The sequence below is a fragment of the Piliocolobus tephrosceles genome, chromosome 20, assembly GCF_002776525.5.
Source record: "Piliocolobus tephrosceles isolate RC106 chromosome 20, ASM277652v3, whole genome shotgun sequence".
NCBI classification, from domain to species: domain Eukaryota; kingdom Metazoa; phylum Chordata; class Mammalia; order Primates; family Cercopithecidae; genus Piliocolobus; species Piliocolobus tephrosceles.
The window spans coordinates 9,416,582-9,439,516 of NC_045453.1; the positions used below are offsets into that span (position 1 = coordinate 9,416,582).

The following is a 22,935-nucleotide window of genomic DNA, read 5'->3' on the forward strand; positions in this document are numbered from 1 at the left end:
GGAAAACTACTTGGAGCAAATATGACAAACCAGGGTTGAGAATCCTTACCATAGCTCAGCACTGTGGCTCAGGCCTGTAATCCCAGCACTTTGGGAGGCTGAGGCAGGAGGCTCACTTGAGCCCAGGAGGTCAAGGCTGCAGTGACTGCATTCCATCCTGGGTGACAGAGCTCTTGCCCTGTCTCAAAAATGAAAAAAGAAACAAACAAACAAAAAGAACCCTTACTAGTATAATAGAGCTTGTAAATCAGAAAGAAATCACTATGACCGCAAAAGATATGGAAATGATTCACAGTGACCAGTGTCTAGTCATTCTGAAATTGTAAGGTGTTCAATCTCACTAATAAAAAATGCAGATTAAAAACCTAGGCTACAGGAGAATGGCGTGAACCCAGGAGGCGGAGCTTGCAGTGAGCCGAGATAGCACCACTGCACTCCAGCCTGGGCGAAAGGGCTAGACTCCGTCTCAAAAAACAAAAAAGGCCGGGCGCGGTGGCTCAAGCCTGTAATCCCAGCACTTTGGGAGGCCGAGACGGGCGGATCACGAGGTCAGGAGTTCGAGACCATCCTGGCTAACACGGTGAAACCCCGTCTCTACTAAAAAATACAAAAAAGCTAGCCGGGCGAGGTGGCTGGCGCCTGTAGTCCCAGCTACTCGGGAGGCTGAGGCAGGAGAATGGCGTAAACCCGGGAGGCGGAGCTTGCAGTGAGCTGAGATCCGGCCACTGCACTCCAGCCCGAGGGACAGAGCGAGACTCCGTCTCAAAAAAAAAAAAAAAAAACAAAAAAGAAAAAAAAAACCTAGGCTAGTCCTCACCCACCAAACGAGGAAAGATTAACACAAAACTGCTAACACTTGCTGTAGCTGCAGACTGGGTAAGACAAGCTCACCAACACCACAATCGCCGGCACGAGCACTTTGGTGATCTGCTTTCACAATATCTACCCATACTGTCGGTCCCAGTAATTCCACTTCAGAGAATCTAGTTCAGGAAATTCTCACAACTGCAGAGATGTTTATGTAGAAAGTATTAAATACAGACCTATTGAAAATTGAGGCAAAATAAAAAAGAGAGAGCAACAGGGAAGACAGTATCTCTCAGGACCTGTGTGGACATCTACACGCACTTATCTGATGGTGGAAAAGAAAGAATATACAACTAATTGTCATCACTGCTAATGCTGAAGGGAGGGCTCAAGGGAGGGGGTCTTTGCTTTTTCTTTGAGTGCCTCTCAAAGGTTTAACTTCCCATCCTGAACATGGTGTATTTGCTCTTGTAATTTAAACGATATTCCAAGAGGTAAGAAAATTCCCACATATAAAAAGGATGAAACCATGCAAATGAAATCTGATCCCCTTCCATCCTATAGCCCTGACCCTAGTAAAAAGAATGAAGAAAATAAGCTCATTAAGCTCCCTGGCCACACAATGGCCAACTCAGACCTGCTGATTTCTACTGCTCTGATTAGGGATGCCATACTCAGCTGTTTCCGGGTCCGAGCACAGACTCCCAGTCTTCCAATGAAGCCCAGGTATCCATGAGCAGTAATATTTCATAAGGAATCTTTTCTGAACTGCAGGTCTCAAGAGTGGGACCTATATTCAGTACACTATGCTGTAAACAGATGTGCTGTTATCCAGGCTTTCTTGCTCCATTTCTAGAGCACAGGCAGAGGAATTTAGGATCTTTTTTTTTTTTTTCCTGAGATGCAGTTTCACTCTTATTGCCCAGGCTAGAGTGCAATGGCACGATCTCGGCTCACTGCAACCTCCGCCTCCAAGGTTCAAGCGATTCTCCTGCCTCAGACTCCTGAGTAGCTGGGATTATAGGCATGCGCCACCACACCCGGCTAATTTTGTATTTGTAGTAGAGATGAGGTTTCTCCATGTTGGTCAGGCTGGTCTCGAACTCCCTACCTCAGGTGATCTGCCCACCTTGGCCTCCCAAAGTGCTAAGATTATAGGCATGAGTCACCACGCCTGGCCAATTTTTGAGACAGGGTCTCACTCTTTCACGCAAGCTGGAGCACAGTGGCACAATTATGCCTCACTGCAGCCTCAACCTCCTGGGCTCAAGCCTTCCTCCACCTCAGCCTCCCAAGTAGCTGGGACTACAGGTGTTTGCCACCATGCCCAGCTGATTATTTTTTGTTGAGACGGGGTCTTGCCATGTTGCTCAGGCTGGCCTCAAACTCCTGGGTTCAAGAGACCTTCCCGCCTCGGCCTCCTGAAGTGTTGGGATTACAGGCATGAGCCATCAGACCTAGCCAGATAGTTTTTGTTTGTTTTGAGACAGAGTCTTGCTGTCGCCCAGGCTGGAGTGTAGTGGCGTGATCTCAGTTCACTACAAGCTCTGCCTCCCAGGCTCAAGCAATTCTCCCGCCTCAGCCTCCCCAGCAGCTGGGATTAGAGGTGTGAGCCACTGCACCTGGCCAATAGTTCTTGAGTGAAATTAAAAGTGCAACTCCAGAGGCAGGGCATGTTGGCTCACACCTTTAATCCCAACACTTTGGGAGGCCGAGGCAGGAGGATCACTTGAGCCCAGGAGTTGGAGGCCAGCCTGGACAACAGAGCGAGACCTCACATCTACTAAAAACTAAAAAAAAAAAACAAAAAAAGGCCTATCTTGGCTTTCAACATGCCTTTCTCACCGAGCTTAATTATTTTTAGCTCTCAATGTGAAGTGAGAGATTTGCAACACATTCTTACACTTGAACACTTAGAGGCCACTGTAGGATTACTAATTGCAAACAGCTGGTTGGTGGAGCAGTCAGAACGCATACAATATTGATGGATTAAGTTTGCCATCTTACACAGGCATCACTCATGACCCCCCAAAACAATTACAATAGTAACATCAAAGATTACTGATAGCAGATCACCATACTAGAAATAATAACAAAACTTTGAAATATTGCAAGAATTACCAAAATGTGGCATAGACTGAGCATCCTTTTGGAAAAATAATGCCGGTAGACTTTGCTCGACGCAGGGTTGCCAAAATCCTTCACTTCGTAAAAAACGCAGTACCTGCAAAGCGCAAAAAAGCAAGGCACAATAAAACAAAGGGTGTGCCTGTTTTCTTTGACTCTCACCAAAGCCTCGTATTTCCACAACATGAGAAAAGGGAGGCTCAGAAGGTGTGGATGATTATCCTAAATCACCTGGCTAGCAACCAAGTCCCAGGGCCACAGCCTTCCCACCACAAGGCACTGTCGCCCAAAGCCTTTAGGACTAAGGTTGGCTGTAGGTTTTCCAGCTGTAGGCACACAGCCAGACACAGGTGGGCACTCAGGAATTAGTTACGTGAGTGAATACCCAACAACTACGAGAGAGCTAGGCAAATTGTGGTTGACCAACAAGACACTACAAGACTTTTCAGGAGGAAGATGTGGAATTCCACTTACCAACACTAGATGAAAATGCAGAACCTCACATAACAGCCACAAATCTCCCTAGATCTCAGAGGCGGGTCTCCATCCGCCCGGCCTCAATTACCCAGAGCTGAGTCACCAACTACCTTCCCTCGGTCTCTCCCCAGCTCTCCGCAGGAACCAGCTGGGGCTCTCTACTGCCCACACTGCCAAATCCAAATTCTTTATGCTGGCCTTCACAGCCCTTCCATCTTACCCAATCCAGTTGTTTCCTGAACACTTCCACTTTCCCTGGCCTTTGCTGGACTCTTCCCTCTACCCCACAGAACCCCATCTTCTCCTTTATCCTGAGACACGACTTGGCTCATGTGGATTCTCAGTAAATGCTGGTGCCTTTCCCCACTTCCATCAAAAACGGAGCAGTGGCCAGGTGCAGTGGCTCACACCTGTAATCTCAGTACTTTGGGAGGCCGAGGCAGGCAGATCACCTGAGGTCAGGAGTTGAAAACCAGCCTGGCCAACATGACGAAATTCCTTCTCTACTGAAAATACAAAATCAGCCGGGTGTGGTGGTTGCATGCCTGTAATCCCAGCTACTCAGGAGGCTGAGGCAGGAGAATCGCTTAAACCTGGGAAGTGGAGGTTGTAGTGAGCTGAGATCTTACCACTGCACTCCAGCCTGGGCAACAAGAGCGAAACTCCGTCTCAAAAAAAAAAGGAAGTGGCTTGTTTTTTTTTTTTTTTTTTTAAGTGGATTTATTCATTTGAACCAATGAGATCACCAAGTTCACTAGAAACTGGCAGGATGAACCTGGAGCCTCATATCCAAGAGTCTCCAGTTTGGGTTTCTCTGGCATGGAGGCAGGGAACTGACTTAGATGACCTGGGCAGCCAGGTTGGTCTTGGCTTGGATGCCTTTCCACCTCTCCTTCCTCTCCTAGTCTATCCCCAGCTCCCTCCCAGGGCAGGACCCCAAACTTGTATTAGGCAAGTCTCTTCTTCCCTTAGTGACCCAGTTTCTTCAAACACGGGGAAAAAAGGTGGGGGGAGCTTCTTACCACAATATTTTTTAATTTAGAAAGAGGGGGAGAAGGCTGGGCTCACACCTGTAATCCCAATACTTCGGGAGGTTGAGGCGGTGGATCACTTCAGGTCAGTTCAGTATCAGCCTGGCCAACATGGCAAAACTCTGTCTCTACTAAAAACACAAAAATTAGCTGGGCATGGTGGTGGGCGCCTTTAGGCTGAGGCAGGAGAATCGCGAGGCAGAGGTTGCAGTGAGCTGAGATCGCCCCACTGCACTCCAGCCTGGAGACAGAGCGAGACTCTGTCTCAAAAAAAAAAAAAGAAAAAAGAAAGTGGGGGGGAGAAAATGACAATAAAATAACTTATCACTTCGAAAAAGTTTTCCCACTAAAGTTCTCACCAAGTATGTCCAAAGTCCCTCCATGTTGGGACACTGTAAGCTGTCAATAAACACACCTTGGCCATGCCCCTACATTAGCGTGCACCAACTTACCCCATTTTAAGAGCCTGCAGTAGAGAGGTCTCAGAGTTGCTATAATGGGCCAGCTCCTGGTGAGGGGTACTTAGCTGTTTGCAATATTCCCGAATGAACAGTTCTGCAAAGAATAATCTTCTATAAGCATTTATCTTTGTTGTACAGCTACTTCTAAACACAGATTCCTAGAAGTGGAATTACTGGCTTAGAGAATCTACACATTTTAAATTCTGATACTTACTAGTTGAGAAACTACACAGTAATTCTCAAACTCTAATTGCACTAAGGCTTTACCTGTGAAGCTTGCTTACGGGCAAAATCTGACCGGCTACCAGCCTCCCTTCACCCCTACCCCGTCCTCCAGGAGGAAGGTCTTTGTTATGCAGCTCTCAGGTGGAGGAGGAGGCAGTCACTCCCTTCCATTTCCCCAACCACATCTAGCACCAAAACTTGGGAAGCACTGGTCTAAGGGGCTGCTGCAGGCACGATTTATGGTGCCGTCTCTGCCTCTAGCCCAGGCCCCCAGTGGCTTCCCCAGAAAGGGCAGTGTGGCTCTTAGGCATACAGGAGAAAAATGCCTAGTGCAGCAGCCACTACCAGAGCCCCCTCTCCAGGCTCACCTGATGGCACCCGTTTCCCCCTGGGGCTCCCCTCTTCTGAAGGTCCCTGTCCCATACATTTCCTAGAGACCAAGGCCCATTGGTTTTACATTTCTTACCTAAGGCAACCGAGACATGGCTTTTTCTTTCAGAGGGCTGTGGGGGAAGCACCATTTATTCGGCCAAGAAAATTGTTTCTGACCCACACTCTGGGCCTCAGTTTCCCTGTCTGTGAAATGGAGAGCAACGGACAGTGCCACTGACATTTCACCCGCTGCTGTGAGGAGATTTTTAACATTTGCAGGAAGTCTGGCTTCTATGGGGTGTCCAGGTGAAACCTTAACAATCTTTTAATTGGCGTTCTGATTGGCTTAAGGCTCGTTTGCAAAAAATTAACGAGTGTTGTTCCTAGAGTTCTCCCTTGCTAAAGGGCCATTAAGACCAAAAGCTGTTTTCAAGGCGATTTACAAGCTCAGGGGCCCTAGATATCTGGGCCCAGCCGTGCCCGGGTACAGGGCGGGGTGGGGGTGCCCTAGGAGATTGGTTAACAGGTATTTCACAGTATGTGGCACCCACAGCAGACAGCGGGGAAAGAGTGTACTGACCCGGGTCGGGGAGGCCAAGGAAAACCTTCTGGAGTAGGGTGTAACCGGCAGAAGAGGAAAAAGAAACCAGACAGGAACTCTGGGAGCTCCTGGACTGATGTTTAAGGCCGAGCACAACGGGTAAGGGATCAGGCTTCACTATCGACCGACCTGGGCTGAATGACACCGGTTGACTGTGTGACAAAAGCAAATCAAGAACCTCTCTGCGGCTCACGAACAAGCCAGAGACTTACAAAGGACAACACATACCCCATCACCCGAGGATGAGACGGGATGACACACACGAAGTGCCCCGCACAGCGTCGCTGCAAAGCACTGGCAGTTTTCACCTCTGGCCGCCCCCTGTGAGCCCGACCATGTGCTTTTTGGGCTTAGGTCGGAGGCGGCCTCCCAGACTCTACAGGCCCTTGAGGTCATAACAGGCGTCCCCATCAGAGCCCAGTCCTTTACCAGCTGAGGGTAAGTGCCCGGACTAACTGGCCTCAGTTTCCCCTCGAAGCAACGGGAGCAATCGCACCGCCGGCAGGACATCTTGTGGGGGGCGCGAAATGACAAAAGTCACGATTTACAGAAGTTCCCCCTCGGTAACGACCCCACTCCGGCGAGGAGCACAGTAGGCGCTCCGGAAACACCCTCCACGAGGAGGGCCGGGCCACTTCCTGCCCCCGAGCGGGCTCTCCCCGGCCGAGGCTCCCACCGCCGCTCTGGGGAGGCCATGCAGCATTCCTGAGGGCGGGGTGGGCGCAGGAAGAAGGTGCCCGCGGCCCCGCCCCCTCCGGGCGCGCTGGGCGGGGCGAAGCCCCTCTGCGCCTTCGGCCCGCCCCGCGGGGGGTGGGCGCAGCTTGTAGCGCTCCTCACAAAGTTTGTTTTCTCCCTCCGGGCGGGTGGGGGAGGGCGCGGAGGGCGCGGGGGGAGGAGAGGGGATCTGACGTCAGGCCGCGAGGTGCTTTCCAGCCGCGAGCTGTCAGGCCGAGTGTCAGGCCGGGCAGGTACGCTGCGCGCGCCCCCGGGGCCCCCCGCCCCCTGCCGGGACTCCCCGCGCCGAGCCCTAGGCCGCGTGGACCCGAAAGCCTCTCGGAAAAGTTAGTGCAGGGAGCAGGAGAGGGCCAGATGGGGGTGGGGGCGCGCGGACAACTTGGAAAGTTTCTTTTTCTCAGTCGGACGGGGGAGGGGGCGTCGTCCTGGCGCGTGCGGTTGGGGGTGTGTGAGCTCGGGGGTGTTTGTGAGTCCCGACGGCCCCCAGGGAGTGTTTGTGAGTCCCGAAGGCGCTGCGATCCGGGGGCCGGTGAGGGGCTGTTTCAGCCCTCGGGAGGAAGCCTGCTCGGGGCCCTGGTGGGGGGCCCCGCTTCATAGGATCCCACCCCAGGAGAGGGCCGATCCTGCGCCGGACCTGAGTGAGCGCGCGGGGGGGCGGATTTGTTTGGTTTCAAAAGTGCACGTTGCTAACCGCCGGCAGGGCCCCCCCGCCGCCGAGCCGGGCAGGGGGCGGCCGAGAGTGACAGCTGGGAGTGGGGGCCGCGGGAAGGGCCCGGAGCGGGGGGGCCCTGGGGAGCCCGCGCGAGTTCCCCTTTCCTTTGGAACAAAGGAAAGTCTGTCTCTGAGGCATCTGTCACTCCCAGGCGGGCCGAGGAAGCGGGGCGCGTGAGGCCGGCGCCCCAGAGAAAGTTTGTTGGCGCCGGGACCCTCGGGTAGGCCGAGGGTGAGCCGAGCCTCCCGAAGGAGAAGCGAGCAGCCTGCGGGGCAGGGGGCGGCAAACATGGAGTCTGGGCGCAGGGCTGTGGGGGGGCGGCGCGGAGGTGGGAGCCCAGCCCCCTCCCCTCCCTTCCCCTCCCCTCCCGCTCAGGGCCGAGTTCGGAGCACAAAGCCGAGCGCGCACGCTCCGCCGGCCCCGCGCCCCGAAGAGTCGGCCAGCCCAGAACTGCCGGGGAAGGGGGTGGGAACCAAACTTTTTCCTGCTCCAGGACAGACACGTGAGTTTTCTTTCTTCCAGAGCCCCCGCCCCACCGGAATGGCGGGCCCGCGGGGGAGCTGGTGCGCGGAGTCGGCCAGGGGTGGGGGAACTGTGGGGTGCAGGCGCCCCAAGCGCCGGCCGATTCCTCGCCGACCGGGGAGCCATGTGCTCCGACTCGGTCTGGGCCGCGGGGGAGGTTGCGCGCTTTGTCTGCATTGCTGGGAATGCGGGCGTGAGTGCGCGGCCGGGGGGAGTGTCGGGGCCAAGCTAGGGGAGTTGTCAGAAAGTTGGTGCCGGAGTGGCTGCAGGTGGCGTCGTGGGAGTCTGTAGGAGGGTGCATGGGATGTTGTGTCGAGGGGGTGCTGCCACTGGTCACTGAGGGTAGAACTGATTGTTAGTGTGATGACGCCTGGAGTTTTCCCTGTCGGAGAAATTGGCGGTGGCCGGGGCGGTGGGAGTTCGTGGGTGGGCGGGTACAAAAATTGGGTCAGTTGCGTGGGTCACTGTTGTTCGTGCTAGGCCTGGGTCTGTAAGCTGTGCGTGTGCGTGCTGTGTGTGTCGGTGAAAACCCTAGGGTTTGTAGGGCTTGAGCGATGGGTCCGGGCCAGTTATCCTAGCGCTGTTGGTTAATTGCCTGGCTTGAGTGTGTCTGGGTGCGGTGTAGGGTGCATATGTGGGAAACCTCACAGACTATAGATGGCCCTGGGTTGCAGAACACCGAGGTGGAGAAGTCTGTGTAGGCTGAGGGGTCGTTCCCCAGGGCCCACCCGGGGAACCCTGCAGACAGACTTGGCTGGCAGCCAGGGTGGAATTTGTACAGATAACCTTGAGTAAACTTCTCACAGCCGGCCAGGGCTGCATCACTGAGCACAGATCCCAGCTGCCCTGGCCATCTAGAAATGTCTGTCTGACCTCAGAAAGAGCCTGCTGTGGTGCTCTCTGAGGAGTGGCACCTCTAACCAGTGCCTGTCTCACCTCCAGGTGGCCTGGCTGAAAGGGTAGACCCTTCCCTCGAAAGCCTGGCCTAGTCAGCCCAGAGATCTGGGCTCAGGTCCAAGAAGAGGAAACAAAACCTGGGAGATGCCAGAGTCTGTTGGCCGGCCTGCTGGGGAGCTGTTAAAAGGCTGAGAAGGGAGGAGCCTTGAGATCCTGGCATCAGCCTGGCCTAGAACTTTTGCTTTTAAAATGAAAATCTGGCCGGATGCGGTGGCTCAGGCCTGTAATCCCAGCACTATGGGAGGCCGAGGCCGGCAGATCACCTGAGGTCAGGAGTTGGAGACCAGCCTGGCCGACATGGCAAAACCCCATCTCTACTTTAAAAAAAAAAAAAAAAAAAAATTAGCTAGGTGTGGTGGCACACACCTGTAATCCCAGCTACTCGGGAGGCTGAGGCAGAATTGCTTGAACCCAGGAGACGGAGGTTGCGGTGAGCCGAGATTGCGCCACTGCACTCCAGCCAGGGCTACAGACCAAGACTCCATCTCAAAAAAAAAAAGAAAATATTTTTTGCATGTGTGAAACAGAACTTTGTTGGGGGGCTGAGCAGCTGATTTGGGTTATCTAGGGAAAATCCTTCCTTCATTTGACAGGTGAGGACTCAAGCCCAAAGAGGGGAGGATCCTTGCCCAGGGTTACAGTGCCAAGTGGAGAGTAGGCCTTGCTCATTCATCTGGATTTTGAGTGGTTGAGTCTAGGACCAGGTCAAGGGGCCTGACAAAGGAGAATATCCAAGAAGCAACCAGTAGAGAGATGACTCACCTCTCTCACTGCAAGGTACACAGTAGGTGCTCCTTAAATATTACATGGACTGCTGCAGGACCATGGTGATCTGTAGTTTCCAGAGTTCTCACTGGGCATTGGGAGACCTAGGAGGCAGTACGGTATACAGCCCACAAGAGAAGGTGGGGAGAGGCCTGGTCCAAATCCAACGTTAGTATCCTAAGCTGGGGGTGGGATTTTTTTCCATTACAGCTTTATTGAGATATAACTCACATTCCATGTAATTCACACATTTAAAGTATACTTATCAGCAGGTTTTGGTATGTTTGCAACTATCACTATAGTCAATTTTAGGACTTTTTTTTGAGGGGGATGGGGGGACAGGGTCTTGCTCTGCCTCTCAGACTGGAGTACAGTGGTGTTATCTCATCTCATTGCAACCTCTGCCTCCAGGCTCAAGCGATTCTCCCACCTCAGCCCCCGGAGTAGCTAGGACCACAGACATGTGTTACCATGCTCAACTAATTTTTGTATTTTTTTGCAGAGATGGGGTTTCACCGTGTTGCCCAGGCTGGTCTTGAACTTCTGAGCTCAAGTGATCTACCTGCCTTGGCCTCCCAAAGTGCCAGGAGTGTAGATGTGAGCCACAGCATGTGGCTTTTTTTTTATTATTTTATTTTTAAAAATGGGTTCTTACTATGTTGTCCAAGTTGACATGCACTGGTGCAATCATAGCTCACTACAGCCTTGAACTCCTGGGTTCAAGGGATCCTCTCACCTCAGCCTCTCAGAGTAACTGGGACTACTGGCACACCACCATACTGGGCTAATTTTTATTTTATTTTATTTTTTATTTTTATTTTTTTTATTTTGTTAAGACAGAATTGCTCTGTCACCCAGGCTGGAGTGCAATGGCATGATCTCGGCTCACTGCAACCTCCACCTCCCAGGTTCAAGCAGTTCTTCTGCTTCAGCCCTTCCCTGCGTAGCTGGGATTACAGGTGCCCATCACCACACCCAGCTACTTTTTGTATTTTTAGTAGAGACGGGGGTTTCACCACGTTGGCCAGGCTGGTCTCGAACTCCTGACCTCAGGTGAGCCACCCGCCTCAGCCTCCTAAAGTACTGGGATTTTGGGCGTGAGCCACCACGCCTGGCCCCAATTTTTATTTTTTGTAGAGACAGGGTCTTCTTGTGTTGTCCAGGCTGCTATTGAACTCCTGGCCTCAGGGGATCCTCCCGCCTTGGCCTCCAAAAGCATTGGGATTACAGGCATGAGCCTGTACTACACCTGAGTCTGTATTACACCTGGTCCAGGATGTTATACCCCATCAGAAAGAAACTCCATACACTGTAGCTATCAGCATTCCGTCTCCGCAGCCCTAACTGCGGAGCTGTTAGTTAGCTAATCTACCCTGTCTCAATAGAGTTCATGATCAATGAAATCATATAACATGTAGTCTCTTATGACTGGCTTTTTTTCCCTTAGTATAATGCTTTCAAGGCCTACCATATTGTAGCATATGTCAGGACTGACTTTTTTCTTTTTTGAGACGGAGTTTCGCTCTTGTTGCCCAAGCTGGAGTGCAATGGCATAATCTCGGCGCACTGCAACCTCCATCTCCTGGGTTCAAGGAATTCTCCTACCTCAGCCTCCCGAGTAGCTGGGATTACAGGCGCGCGCCACCACGCCCAGCTAATTTTTTTGTATTTTCAGTAGAGATGGGGTTTCACCATGTTGGCCAGGCTGGTCTGGAACTCCTCAAGTGATCCACCTGCTTCAGCCCCCCAAAGTGCTGGGATTACAGGCATGAGCCACTGCTCTCGGCTATGAATTCCTTTTTTTAATGGGCGAATAAACTATTGAAGAGATAGACGACTTTTATTTTTTTTGTAGAGATGAGGTCTCACTATGTTGCCCAAGCTGGTCTTGAACTTCTGGGCTCAAATAATCCTTCTACCTCAGCCTATACCGCTGTGAACATGTGTGTATGAGGTTTTATGTGGACACAAGTTTTCATTTCTGTTGGAATATCTAGGAGTGAAATTTCTGGGTTGCATAGTAACTCCATTTGACCACCATAGTATCTTGGGCAGCCTTTTTGTTTGTTTGTTTGCTTTTTGTTTTTTGTTTTTTTTGAGATGGAGTCTCAATGTGTTGCCCAGGGTGGAGTGCAGTGGTATGATCTCGGCTTACTGCAACCTCCGCCTCCCAGGTTCAAGCGATTCTCCTGCCTCAGCCTCCTGAGTAACTGGGACTACAGGCGCTTGCCACCACAGCTGTCAAATTTTTGTATTTTTTGGTAGCGACAGAGTTTCACCATATTCACCAGGCTGGTCTCAAACTCCTGACCTTGTGATCTGCCTGCCCCGGCTTCCCAAAGTGCTGGGATTACAGGTGTGATCCACCGCGCCCGGCCTTTTGTTTGTTTGGTTTTGTTTTTGTTCAGATGGATTCTCGCTCTGTCTCCGGGCTGGAGTACAGGGGCTGGAGTACAGTGACACGATCTCGGCTCACTGCAACCTCCGCCTCCCGGGTTTAAGCAATTCTCCTGCCTCAGCCTCCCGAATAGCTGGGACTACGGGCACGTGCCACCACGCCCAGCTAATTTTTTTATTTTTAGTAGAAATGGGGTTTCATCATGTTGGCCAAGATGGTCTTGAGCTCTTGACTTCGTGATCTGCCTGCCTTGGCCTCCCAAAGTGCTAGGATTACAGGCATAAGCCACCAAGCTCAGCCTTTATTTTTTGAGACCTTTTTTATTTTTTTGTTACCCAGGCTGAAGTGCAGTGGCACAAACACAGTTCACTGCAGCCTTGACCTCCTGGGCTCAAGCAATTCTGCCTCAGTCCCACAAGTAGGTGGGCCTACAGGTGCACACCATGACACCTGACTGATTTTTGTATTTTGTGTGTGTGTGTGTGAGCCACTGCACTGGCCTTGGGCAGCTGTCTTAATCTCTCTCTGTTACCTCAGCTATAAAATGATGATAATAATAGCTTCTCCCTTATTGAGGAATTGTAATGATTAAATGAGATAACGTGTAAAATGCTCAATACAGGCTGGGCATGGTGGCTCACGCTTGTAATCCCAGCACTTTGGGAGGCTCAGGCTGCCAGATGGCTTGAGGCCAGGAGTTTAATACCAGCCTGGCCAATATGGTGAAACCCCGTGTCTACCAAAAAATACAGAAAATTAGCCAGACGCATGCCTGTAATCCCAGCTACTCGGAGGCTGAGGATCACTTGAACCCAGGAGACAGAGGTTAAAGTGAGTCGAGATGGTGCCACTGCACTCCAGCCTGGGCTACAGAGTGAGACCCTGTCTCAAAACAAAAAAAAAAAGAAAAGAAAAAACCAAATGCTCAGTACCGAACAAGGAGAATAGTAGACCTCAGTGGAAACTGTAATTATTTCCAGTCCGAGTCCTGCTTGTGAATGAGCTGCCATTTGCTAGTCACCTACCTGTTCCATGAAGTGGAGGAACTTTGGACTCGTACCTTCTAGCTTGCTTGGGCTGTGTTATGGCCTGAGACTCTGAATTGCAATTACCCCATTTCTGGTGTCCCAGGCTCAAGTAATGCTCAGCGTGCTTGGAGACTAGGAAAAGGCAGTACATGCTAATGATGTTCCCATCCCCTGTGTCACTTGTCCCAGGTTTACCCAAGGTCCAGCCCCCTAGGCACCATGTCGGACAGTGATCTAGGCGAGGACGAAGGCCTCCTCTCTCTGACGGGCAAAAGGAAGCGCAGGGGGAACCTGCCCAAGGAGTCGGTGAAGATCCTCCGGGACTGGCTGTACTTGCACCGCTACAACGCCTACCCCTCAGAGCAGGAGAAGCTGAGCCTTTCTGGACAGACCAACCTGTCAGTGCTGCAGGTAAGGAGGGGATCTGGATAAGGGGGTGGTAGGAGGATCTGTGTTTTAGTCCTATTCCAGCCACGCCACTGACTCACTGTGGTCTTGGGCCAGTCACTTTCGCTATCTGGGCTTCAGTTTCTTCTTGGGTTAGGGGAGAACACCTGCTCTCCCTGTCTCAAGGGAAGACAATGAAACAGGGTCGCTGCGGTCAATTTCAGACTTTAGATAGTCCTTTTTTTTGAGACGGAGTCTTGTGCTGTCACCCGGGCTGGAGTGCAGTGGTGCAATCTCGGCTCACTGCAACCTCCACCTCCCGGGTTCAAGCGATTCTCCTCCCTCAGCCTCCCGAGTAGCTGGGATTACAGGCGCCCGCCACCATGCCCAGCTAATTTTTTGTATTTTTAGTAGAGACAGGGTTTCACCATGTTGGCCATGCTGGTCTTGAACTCCTGACCTTGTGATTCGCCTGCCTCAGCCTCTCAAAGTGCTGGGATTACAGGCGTGAGCCACCACGCCTGGCCCAGACTTTGGATAGTTCTGAAGAGGCAAGGAATGTAATGCTGTCAAAGTCTAGGTGTCATCATTAACTTTGGAGGCCAAGGGAAGATGAGAAGGCATCGAGCATCTAGGATTTGGCCCCCAGCCCCAGCGCAGTATTGGACGGCAACTTGGTTGAAAGGGGCAGCTGTGATTTGCAGTGTGGTTAAGAGATGGGACAGGATCACAATCCAGGAAAGGACAGAAGTCAGAGGTTCTGTGTTCATAATCCAGTCCTGCCTCATGTCTTGATTTCCTCATCTGTAAAGGAGCAGGGGGTGTGCAGAATCCTCCCCTGCCTGGTGGAACTATTGTGACAAATAGATTCAGAACTGGATGTGAAAGTGCTTTGCAAACCATGCACATGAACACACTCAAAAGAGATAGCCTTATCCCCTTTTAATCAGAGTGCAAAGTATTGTCCCCTTTGAATCGCGCCTATTGCTGACCCGCAGGTGTCTTTGTTCTGCTTTCCTGGAGCAGAGGCGGGGGACCCTGGACCGCCGTTGCTTTGCCTCCAGTTTGCCTCTCTCCTTCCTGGAGACACACAGTAGCCCGTTAGCCTAACACCAGAGGCCCAGCCCAGCCCTGCCCTGCTGGCCCCCACTGCTCCCTTCCTGAGCCAGTCAAACCTCTCCCCCAAACTCTTCTGTTTCTCTTTCCCCCTCTGTCCTTTCTTTCTTTTCTTTCTTTTTTTCTTTTTTCTTTTTTTTTTTTTTTGAGGCAGAGTTTTGCTCTTGTTGCCCAGGCTGGAGGGCAATGGCATCATCTCAGCTCACCACAACCTCTGCCTCCCAGGTTCAAGCAATTCTCTTGCCTCAGCCTCCCGAGTAGCTGGGATTACAGGCACCACATCCGGCTAATTTTTGTATTTTTAGTAGAGATGGGGTTTCTCCATGTTGGTCAGTCTGGTCTCAAACTCCTGACCTCAGGTCATATGCCCACTTCGGCCTCCCAAAGTGCTGGGATTAAAGGCTTGAGTTACCACGCCTGGCCTCCCTCTCTGTCCTTTGATAGCTTGTTACTCCAACCTTTGGTGCTGTCTCTCCCTCCTTCTCTTATCCCCTCTGAACCTCCCACGTCTTCCCACCTCCTGTCTTTCTTCCATGTACAGACATGGTAAGTATTTCAGCCCTCAGAACTTCTGTCACCTGACTTTATACTCTGGGCAATGGTTAATCCAAGTATCTGTATGGGAAAGGCTCTAAAGTTACAGATCCTGACTCAGATTCCATCTTCTCCACAAGAGGAAGCCTGGACCTTGGCCAAGTCACTGCCTTCTCTCTGAGCCTCATTATTCCCTCATCTGAAAAAAGAGAGGTGATTGTAGCACTTTCATGAGTGTAGGGAGGAGGGGAAGAGAAGAATTCAAGGCTCACTCAGGCCCTCCCTGCACAGTGGCTCACGCCTGTAATCCCAGCACTTTGGGAGACCAAGGCAGGAGGATCACATGTGCCCAGGAGTTTGAGACCAGCCTGGGCGACATAGGGAGACCCCATCTGTACAAAACAAAAAAATTAGCTGGGCATGGTGGTACATGCCTGTAGTCTCAGCTACTTGGGGGGCTAAAGTGGGAGGAAGGATTACTTGAGCCTTGGAGGTGGAGGCTGCAGTGAGCTGTGATCACACCACTGCACTCCAGACTGGGCGACGGAGTGAGATGATGTCTCAAAAAAAGAAAAAATGGCCAGGTGTGGTGGCTCATTCCTGTGATCCCAGCACTTTGGGAGGTCAAGGCAGGAGGATCTCCTGAGGTCGGGTGTTAAGACCAGCCTGGCCAACATGTAGAAAACCCATCTCTACTAAAAATACAAAAAATTAGCTGGGCGTGGTGATGCATGCCTGTAATCCCAGCTACTCAGGAGCTTAGGCAGGAGAATCGCTTGAACCTGGGAGGCAGAGGTTGCGGTGAGCCGAGATGGCCACATTGCACTGCAGCCTGGGCAACAAGAACGAGACTCCATCTCAAAAAAAAAGACCACTGTTCAGTGTTTGGCATACAGTGGGTGTTTCTGCTGTTTTCAGCTTCATGTCTCTGCCTAAGGCACAAAGTCTTGGGCTGACCCTGGGTGCCCAGCAGTTAATGGCATCTCGCAGGGTACCTCCTCAGCATGGGACTGTGCAGAGTTGGGATCCCAGAGAGGTTCCAGACACATTCTTACCCTCGAGGAGTGCGTAGACAGCCTCATTGCGGGTCTCCCTGCCTTCAGCCTTGTTCATTTAATCCATTATTTTGAACACAGAAACCCAAATCTGATAGGGCCAGGCACTCCTAGACTCTACTGCCCTCAGGATAGAGTCCAAACTGATCCACAGCCTAAGTTTGGGGCTGCTGCTTATATTCCCAGTGCACCTCATCCTGTCCTGTCAAACCACTTGTCACATTCTATTGGAATTACTTTTTGTCAGGGACACTTTCTCAAACCTGAGAAATATACTTTTTTTTTTTTTTTTTTTTTTTGAGACAGAGTCTCTCTGTCGCCCAGGCTAGAGTGCAGTGGCCGGATCTCAGCTCACTGCAAGCTCCACCTCCCGGGTTCATGCCATTCTCCTGCCTCAGCCTCCCAAGTAGCTGGGACTACAGGTGCCCACCACCACGCCCGGCTACTTTTTTGTATTTTTGGTAGAGACGGGGTTTCACCGTGTTAGCCAGGATGGTCTCGATCTCCTGACCTCATGGTCTGCCTGCCTCGGCCTCCCAAAGTGCTGGGATTACAAGCGTGAGACACCACGCCCAGCCTACTAACTCCTTTTATTTATTTGTGTGTATGTGTGATGGAGTCTTGCTCTGTTACCCAGGCTGGAGTGCAGTAGTGCGACGTCAGCTCACTGCAGCCTCTGCCTCCTGGGTTCAAGTGTTTCTCCTGCCTCAGCCTCCTGAGTAGCTGGGATTGCAGGCGCATGCCACTGCACCTAGCTAATTTTTGTATTTTAAGTAGAGACAGGGTTTCACTGTGCTGGCCAGGCTGGTCTTGTACTCCTGGCCTCAAGTAATCCATCCATCTCAGCCTCCCAAAGTGCTGGGATTACAGGCGTGAGCCACCGTGCCTGGCCCATCTTTTTAAAGAAAACATTTTTCAGCCAGGAATGGTGGCTCATGCCTGTAATCCCAATACTTTGGGAGGCCAAGGCAGGCGAATCACCTGAGGTCAGGAGTTCAAGACCGGCCTGACCAACATGGTGAAACCCTGTCTCTACTAAAAATACAAAATTAGCTGGGCATGGTGCCGCATGCCTGTACTCCCAGCTACTCAGGAGGCTGGGGCAGGAGAATCACTTGAACCCGGGAGGTGAAGGTTGCAGTGAGCTGAGATCACACCATTGCACTCTAGCTTGGGCAACAAGAGCAAAACTCCGTCTCAAAAAATAAAAAAATAAAGAAAACATTTTTCCTGGGCCCATCTCCCCTCAAGATGTTAACTTGAATCATTTTTATCACATCACTTAGGTAAAACATAAAACTGGGTATATTAAAAAACAAAAAAAACACTGCTTTTTGCTTTTGTTACTATACCTAACCTTAAAATCAAACTGTTTCCAAAGTAGATAAGTGTAAAAACCGTGACATTCCACCTGACTGTATTAACTGAAAATGGCGGGTGGTGCTTTGCTGACTGCACTGCAGGATATGGTGTGACAAAGGCACAGACTCAGTAGAGTAGGTCTGGATGGCCTTAGGCCCCAATGCTCCTATTGGTAATGAAAATGGAAACCCAAAGCCAAGCATCCTTCTAGAAAACTGGTGAACTCCTCAAGGTGACACATCCACAGATCTCACCTGGAGAAATGTGAGTCTAAGGAAAGGAGACTGGACATCCCCTGGCAGGAAGGGACCCATGGTGGCTACCTGCTCTAGAGTCAGCCAAGAGTTAAGAGCAGTGGGGACCACCCAGCCCTCCTTGATGGAAACTGACCATGAATCCCCTGTCAGCCCCAGCTGCACACCTCTCTGGTAACTCCTTCCAGTTAGCTCATTCCCCTCAGCTCATTTGGTCAATTACCAGCTCCTGTACATATACCCCTTAAATATTTCAGGGTTTTGGCTTCTTTCTTACCCTTGTCTAAACCATCATTATCTGATCACGATCATTTATCACTCTCCAACTTAAAAACCCTTCAGGCCAGGCATGGTGGTTTGTGCCTGTAATTCCAGCACTTTGGGAGGCTGAGGCAGGCGGTTCGCTTGAGGCCAGGCCAGGTGTTTGACACCAGCCTGGTTAACATGGTTAACCTCTTCAATGCTAAAAATACAAAAATAGCTGGGCATGGCCGGGCGTGGTGACTCAAGCCTGTAATCTCAGCACTTTGGGAGGCTGAGACAGGCGGATCACGAGATCAGGAGATCGAGACCATCCTGGCTAACCCGGTGAAACCCCGTCTCTACTAAAAAAAAATACAAAAAACTAGCCGGGCGAGGTGGCGGGCGCCTGTAGTCCCAGCTACTCAGGAGGCTGAGGCAGGAGAATGGCGTAAACCCGGGAGGTGGAGCTTACAGTGAGCTGAGATCCGGCCACTGCACTCCAGCCTGGGTGACAGAGCGAGACTCTGTCTCAAAAAAAAAAAAAAAAAATAGCCGGGCATGGTGGCACATGCCTGTAACCCCTGCTACTCAGGAGGCTGAGGTACAAGAATCACTTGAACCAGGAGGAGGAGACTGCGGTGAGATCGCGCCACTGCACTCCAGCCTGGGCAACAGCAGAACTCTGTCTCAAAAAAAAAACTTCAATGGGCTGGCAGGGTAACTCATGCCTGTAATCTCAGCACTTTGGGAGGCTAGGATGGGAGACTCTTGAGCCCAAGAGTTCAAGGCTGCAGTGAGCTATGATCATGCCACTGCCCTCCAGCCTAGGTACAGAGTGAGACCCTATCTCTTAAAAAAAAAAAAAAAAAGGCTGGGCACGGTGGCTTACATCTGTAATCCCAGCACTTTGGAAGGCCAAGGCGGGTGGATCACCTGAGGTCAGGAGTTGGAGACCTACCTGGCCAACTTCGTGAAACCTTGTCCTACTAAAAATACAAACATTAGGCCGAGCGCAGTGGCTCACGCCTGTAATCCCAGCATTTTGGGAGGCTGAGATGGGTGGATCACCTGAGGTTAGGAGTTTGAGACCAGCCTGGCCAAATGGCGAAACCCCGTCTCTACTAAAAATATAAAAATTAACCAGATGTGGTGCTGTGTGCCTGTAATCCCAGCTACTCGGGAGGCTGAGGCAGGAGAATCGCTTGAACCTGGGAGGCGGAAGTTGGAATGAGCCAAGACTGCGCCACCGCACTCCAGCCTGGGCAACAGACTAAGACTCTGTCTCAAAAAAACAAAAATTAGCTGGGCATGGTGGCAGGTACCTGTAATCCCAGCTATTTGGGAGGCTGAGGCGCAAGAAGAGAATTGCTTAAACTTGGGAGGCAGAGGTTGTAGTGAGCTGAGATTGCACCATTGCACTCCACCCTGGGCAACAGAGCGAGAGTCCATCTCAAAAAAAAAGACGAAAAAGGCCGGGCGCGGTGTCTCAAGCCTGTAATCCCAGCACTTTGGGAGGCCGAGACGGGCGGATCACGAGGTCAGGAGATCAAGACCATCCTGGCTAACACGGTGAAACCCCGTCTCTACTTAAAAAATACAAAAAACTAGCCGGGCGAAGTGGCAGGCGCCTGTAGTCCCAGCTACTCGGGAGGCTGAGGCAGGAGAATGGCGTGAACCTGGGAGGTGGAGCTTGCAGTGAGCTGAGATCCGGCCACTGCACTCCAGCCTGGGCGACAGAGCAAGACTCCGTCTCAAAAAAAAAAAAAAAGACAAAAAAACCTTCAATGGCTTTTGCCAACCTAATGACATCACCTGCCCGTGTCTACATCTTAAACCTCACCCCTGATCCCCTACATTCCTGCTACATTGATCCACCTCTCCAGACCATTTTCCTCCTATCCCTGACCTATCCATCCCCTAAAGGAGCTGTGTGCTCTCACAGCAGATAGAGGGGTCAGAGCACTGGGACACTAAACTGTAATTGCTTTTAGACTGCACCAAATTCTAGAGGTATGGAGAGCACTGACCTAGTTTTGTTCATAGTTATAGCCCTAATGTAGCTTAGTGCTTGGTATCTGGTAGGTAGGTGCTCAGTAAATAATGTTGAAGTAGCAGAAAAGGACTATAAAGTGTTGGAAGGGTCAACAGGCAGGACCTCAGAAGTAAGGAAATGTAATGGCTCCTAATCATGAAAAATTGCCTAAAGCCTGGGAGCATCATTTTTTCCTGTATTTTTTTTTTTGAGACAGAGTCACCCAGGCTGGATTGCAGTGGCTCAATCTTAGCTCATTGCAACTTGTGCCACTCGGGTTCAAGCAGTTCTCCTGCCCAGCCTCCCGAGTAGCTGGGATTACAGGCGCCTGCCACCAGGCCCAACTAATTTTTGTAGTTTCAGTAAAGACAGGGTTTCACCATCTTGGCCAAGCTGGTTTCGAACTCCCAACCTTAGGTGATTCGTTCGCTTCAGCCTCCCAAAGTGCTGGGATTACGGGCGAGAGCCACTGCGCCCAGCTTCCTGTATTTAAGTTTTTAAATTTCATTTGCCATTAAGGACATTTAAGAATATCTATAAAAGCTGAGCGCAGTCGGGGCACGGTGGCTCACACCTGTAATTCCAGCACTTTGGGAGGCTGAGGCGAGTGGATCACCTGAGGTCAGGAGTTCAGGACCAGCCTGACCAACATGGAGAAACCCCATCTCTACTAAAACCTGCAAGATTAGCTGGGTGTGGTGGCGCATGCTTGTAGTCCCAGCTACTCTGGAGGCCGAGACTGGAGAATCACTTGAACCCAGGAGATGGAGGTTGCCGTAAGCCGAGATCGCGCCATTGCACTCCAGCCTAGGGAACAATAGTGAAACTCCGTCTCAAAAAAAAAAAAGAAAGAAAAAGAAAAACACTAGGCACAGTGTCTCATGCCTGTAATCCCAACACTTTGGGAGGCTGAAGCGGGTATATCACTTGAGGCCAGGAGTTGGAGACCAGTCTGGCCAACATGGTGAAACCCCATCTCTACTAAAAATAGTCCCAACTACTCAGGAGGCTGAAGCAGGAGAATCACTTGAACTTGGGGGTGGTGGAGGTTGCGGGGAACCAAGATCACGCCACTGCACTCCACCCTGGTCGACAGAGTGGGACTCTGTCTTTTGAGAAAAAAAAACAACCCACAAAAGTAAGAGAATATAATAATCAACCACCAGCACCAGTCATTTGGCTTGAACAAGTATCAACATTTTCCTAGCTTGTTTTATCTCTCCCTGGGGGCATCTCTTTTGATTGTCTCCTTTAACCCCCCGCCCCAGGAGTGATTCATTAGCAAGTCAATGAGTCACTTAACTAACTGGTTTGCTAGTACTTGCCTGGGGCTAGGCAGTTGGGAGGGGTAGGGAAAAAAGTCTTTCATAAAGGATTTTCACGGGTCCCTCGACATCCTCTAAGCCCAATTTATTGGTTGGACTAGATCTATGGCTACCTGGCAGGATTCTGGGCCCCATTCCTTTACTGTAGCAATGGTTGGGGATATACCACGTGCCTGGCCCGGGACTCTGTGCTGGGTACACAGTAGTAAGATGGGTACCTTCCCATTACTTCCTGGCTGTCAGGACTGCTTTCATATGCAGCTTCCTGAGGGAAGTCTTCCCAAAGCCAACACCAGGGCAGGGCAGCCGTCCCCCTGGCAAGGGCTATTGGGTGAGAAAGAAGCCTGGTGCAGAGGCTGTAGTGGTCAGCTGTGGGGGAGGGGTGTCCTGGCCTAGCCCCCAGGGCAGCCAGGGATATAGGAGCTGCTCTCTTCTGACTCCAAAGCTAGCTGCTCTCTGATTCCTCCCCCAAGCAACTTCTGTTTTTCCTCATCTCAAGGTCTTTCATCTGTGTGTATTTTTTTTTTTTGAGCTTCTGTGTAAGCTTTTTGGCTTAAATAAAGGGCTTGGCCTGCAAGGACAAGTAACCAGTAGGCTAAATCATTGGTTCCTAAAGTCTGGGTGGCCAGACTTTCTGGGTAGCTGGTCTGAAAACACATTCCCGACTCCACCCCTCACCCCCACTAGATCAATAAAGCAGAGGGGAAATCACTATCTAACAGTTTTTTAAAATCTCCCCCAGGCTGGGCGTGGTGGTTCTCCCTGTAATCCCAGCACTTTGGGAGGCCAAAGCGGTTCAATCACTTGAGGTCAGGAGTTTGAGACCAGCGTGGCCAACATGGTGAAACCCTGTCTCTATTAAAAATATGAAAATTAGTTGGGCACGTTGTCACATGCCTGTAATCCCAGCTACTTGGGAGGCTGAGGCAGGAGAATTGCTTGAACCCGAGAGGCGGAGATTGCAGTGAGCCAAGATCGTACCATTGCACTCCAGCCTGGGTGAAGAAGCGAGACTCCATCTCAAAAAAAAATAATCTCCCCTAAGGTGATTCTAATACAGAGAACTGCCTTCAAGAGCACGTGGAGCCGGGCGCGGTGGCTCAAGCCTGTAATCCCAGCACTTTGGGAGGCCGAGACGGGCGGATCACGAGGTCAGGAGATCGAGACCATCCTGGCGGTCAGGAGATCGAGACCATCCTGGCTAATACGGTGAAACCCCGTCTCTACTAAAAATATAAAAAACTAGCCTGGCGAGGTGGCGGGCGCCTGTAGTCCCAGCTACTTGGGAGGCTGAGGCAGGAGAATGGCGTAAACCCGGGAGGCGGAGTTTGCAGTGAGCTGAGATCCGGCCACTGCACTCCAGCCCGGGCAACAGAGCAAGACTCTGTCTCAAAAAAAAAAAAAAAAAA

At 51.2% G+C, this 22,935-nt stretch overlaps 1 protein-coding gene and 1 long non-coding RNA gene across 6 annotated transcripts in view; one reads left to right on the forward strand and one right to left on the reverse strand.

The window, feature by feature from the left end:
- Positions 1 to 22,935, reverse strand: part of LOC116418556 — a 128,887-nt gene that overhangs the window by 85,913 nt on the left and 20,039 nt on the right. Inside the window, exons 3-4 of one of the 2 annotated variants that reach the window (XR_004228645.1) lie at positions 4,895 to 4,997; positions 2,647 to 3,031 (exon numbers count right to left, since the gene is read on the reverse strand). This is a non-coding gene — a long non-coding RNA (uncharacterized LOC116418556). Of the gene's footprint in view, positions 1 to 2,646; positions 3,032 to 4,894; positions 4,998 to 22,935 lie in introns of those variants that run through there. The other variant, XR_004228644.1, reaches the window with a different exon arrangement.
- The window catches only part of TGIF2 (TGFB induced factor homeobox 2), a 25,305-nt gene continuing 8,735 nt past the window's right edge, over positions 6,366 to 22,935 (forward strand). For 2 of the 4 annotated variants that reach the window (XR_002733328.2, XM_023220574.2), the window contains exons 1-2: positions 6,964 to 7,162; positions 13,408 to 13,629. Coding sequence is in view for 3 of the 4 variants with exons in the window: in XM_023220574.2 (XP_023076342.1) it covers positions 13,438 to 13,629 (192 nt within the window). In the remaining variant the exon portion in view is untranslated. Of the gene's footprint in view, positions 7,163 to 7,283; positions 8,051 to 13,407; positions 13,630 to 22,935 lie in introns of those variants that run through there. The other 2 variants (XM_023220576.2, XM_023220577.2) reach the window with 2 other exon arrangements.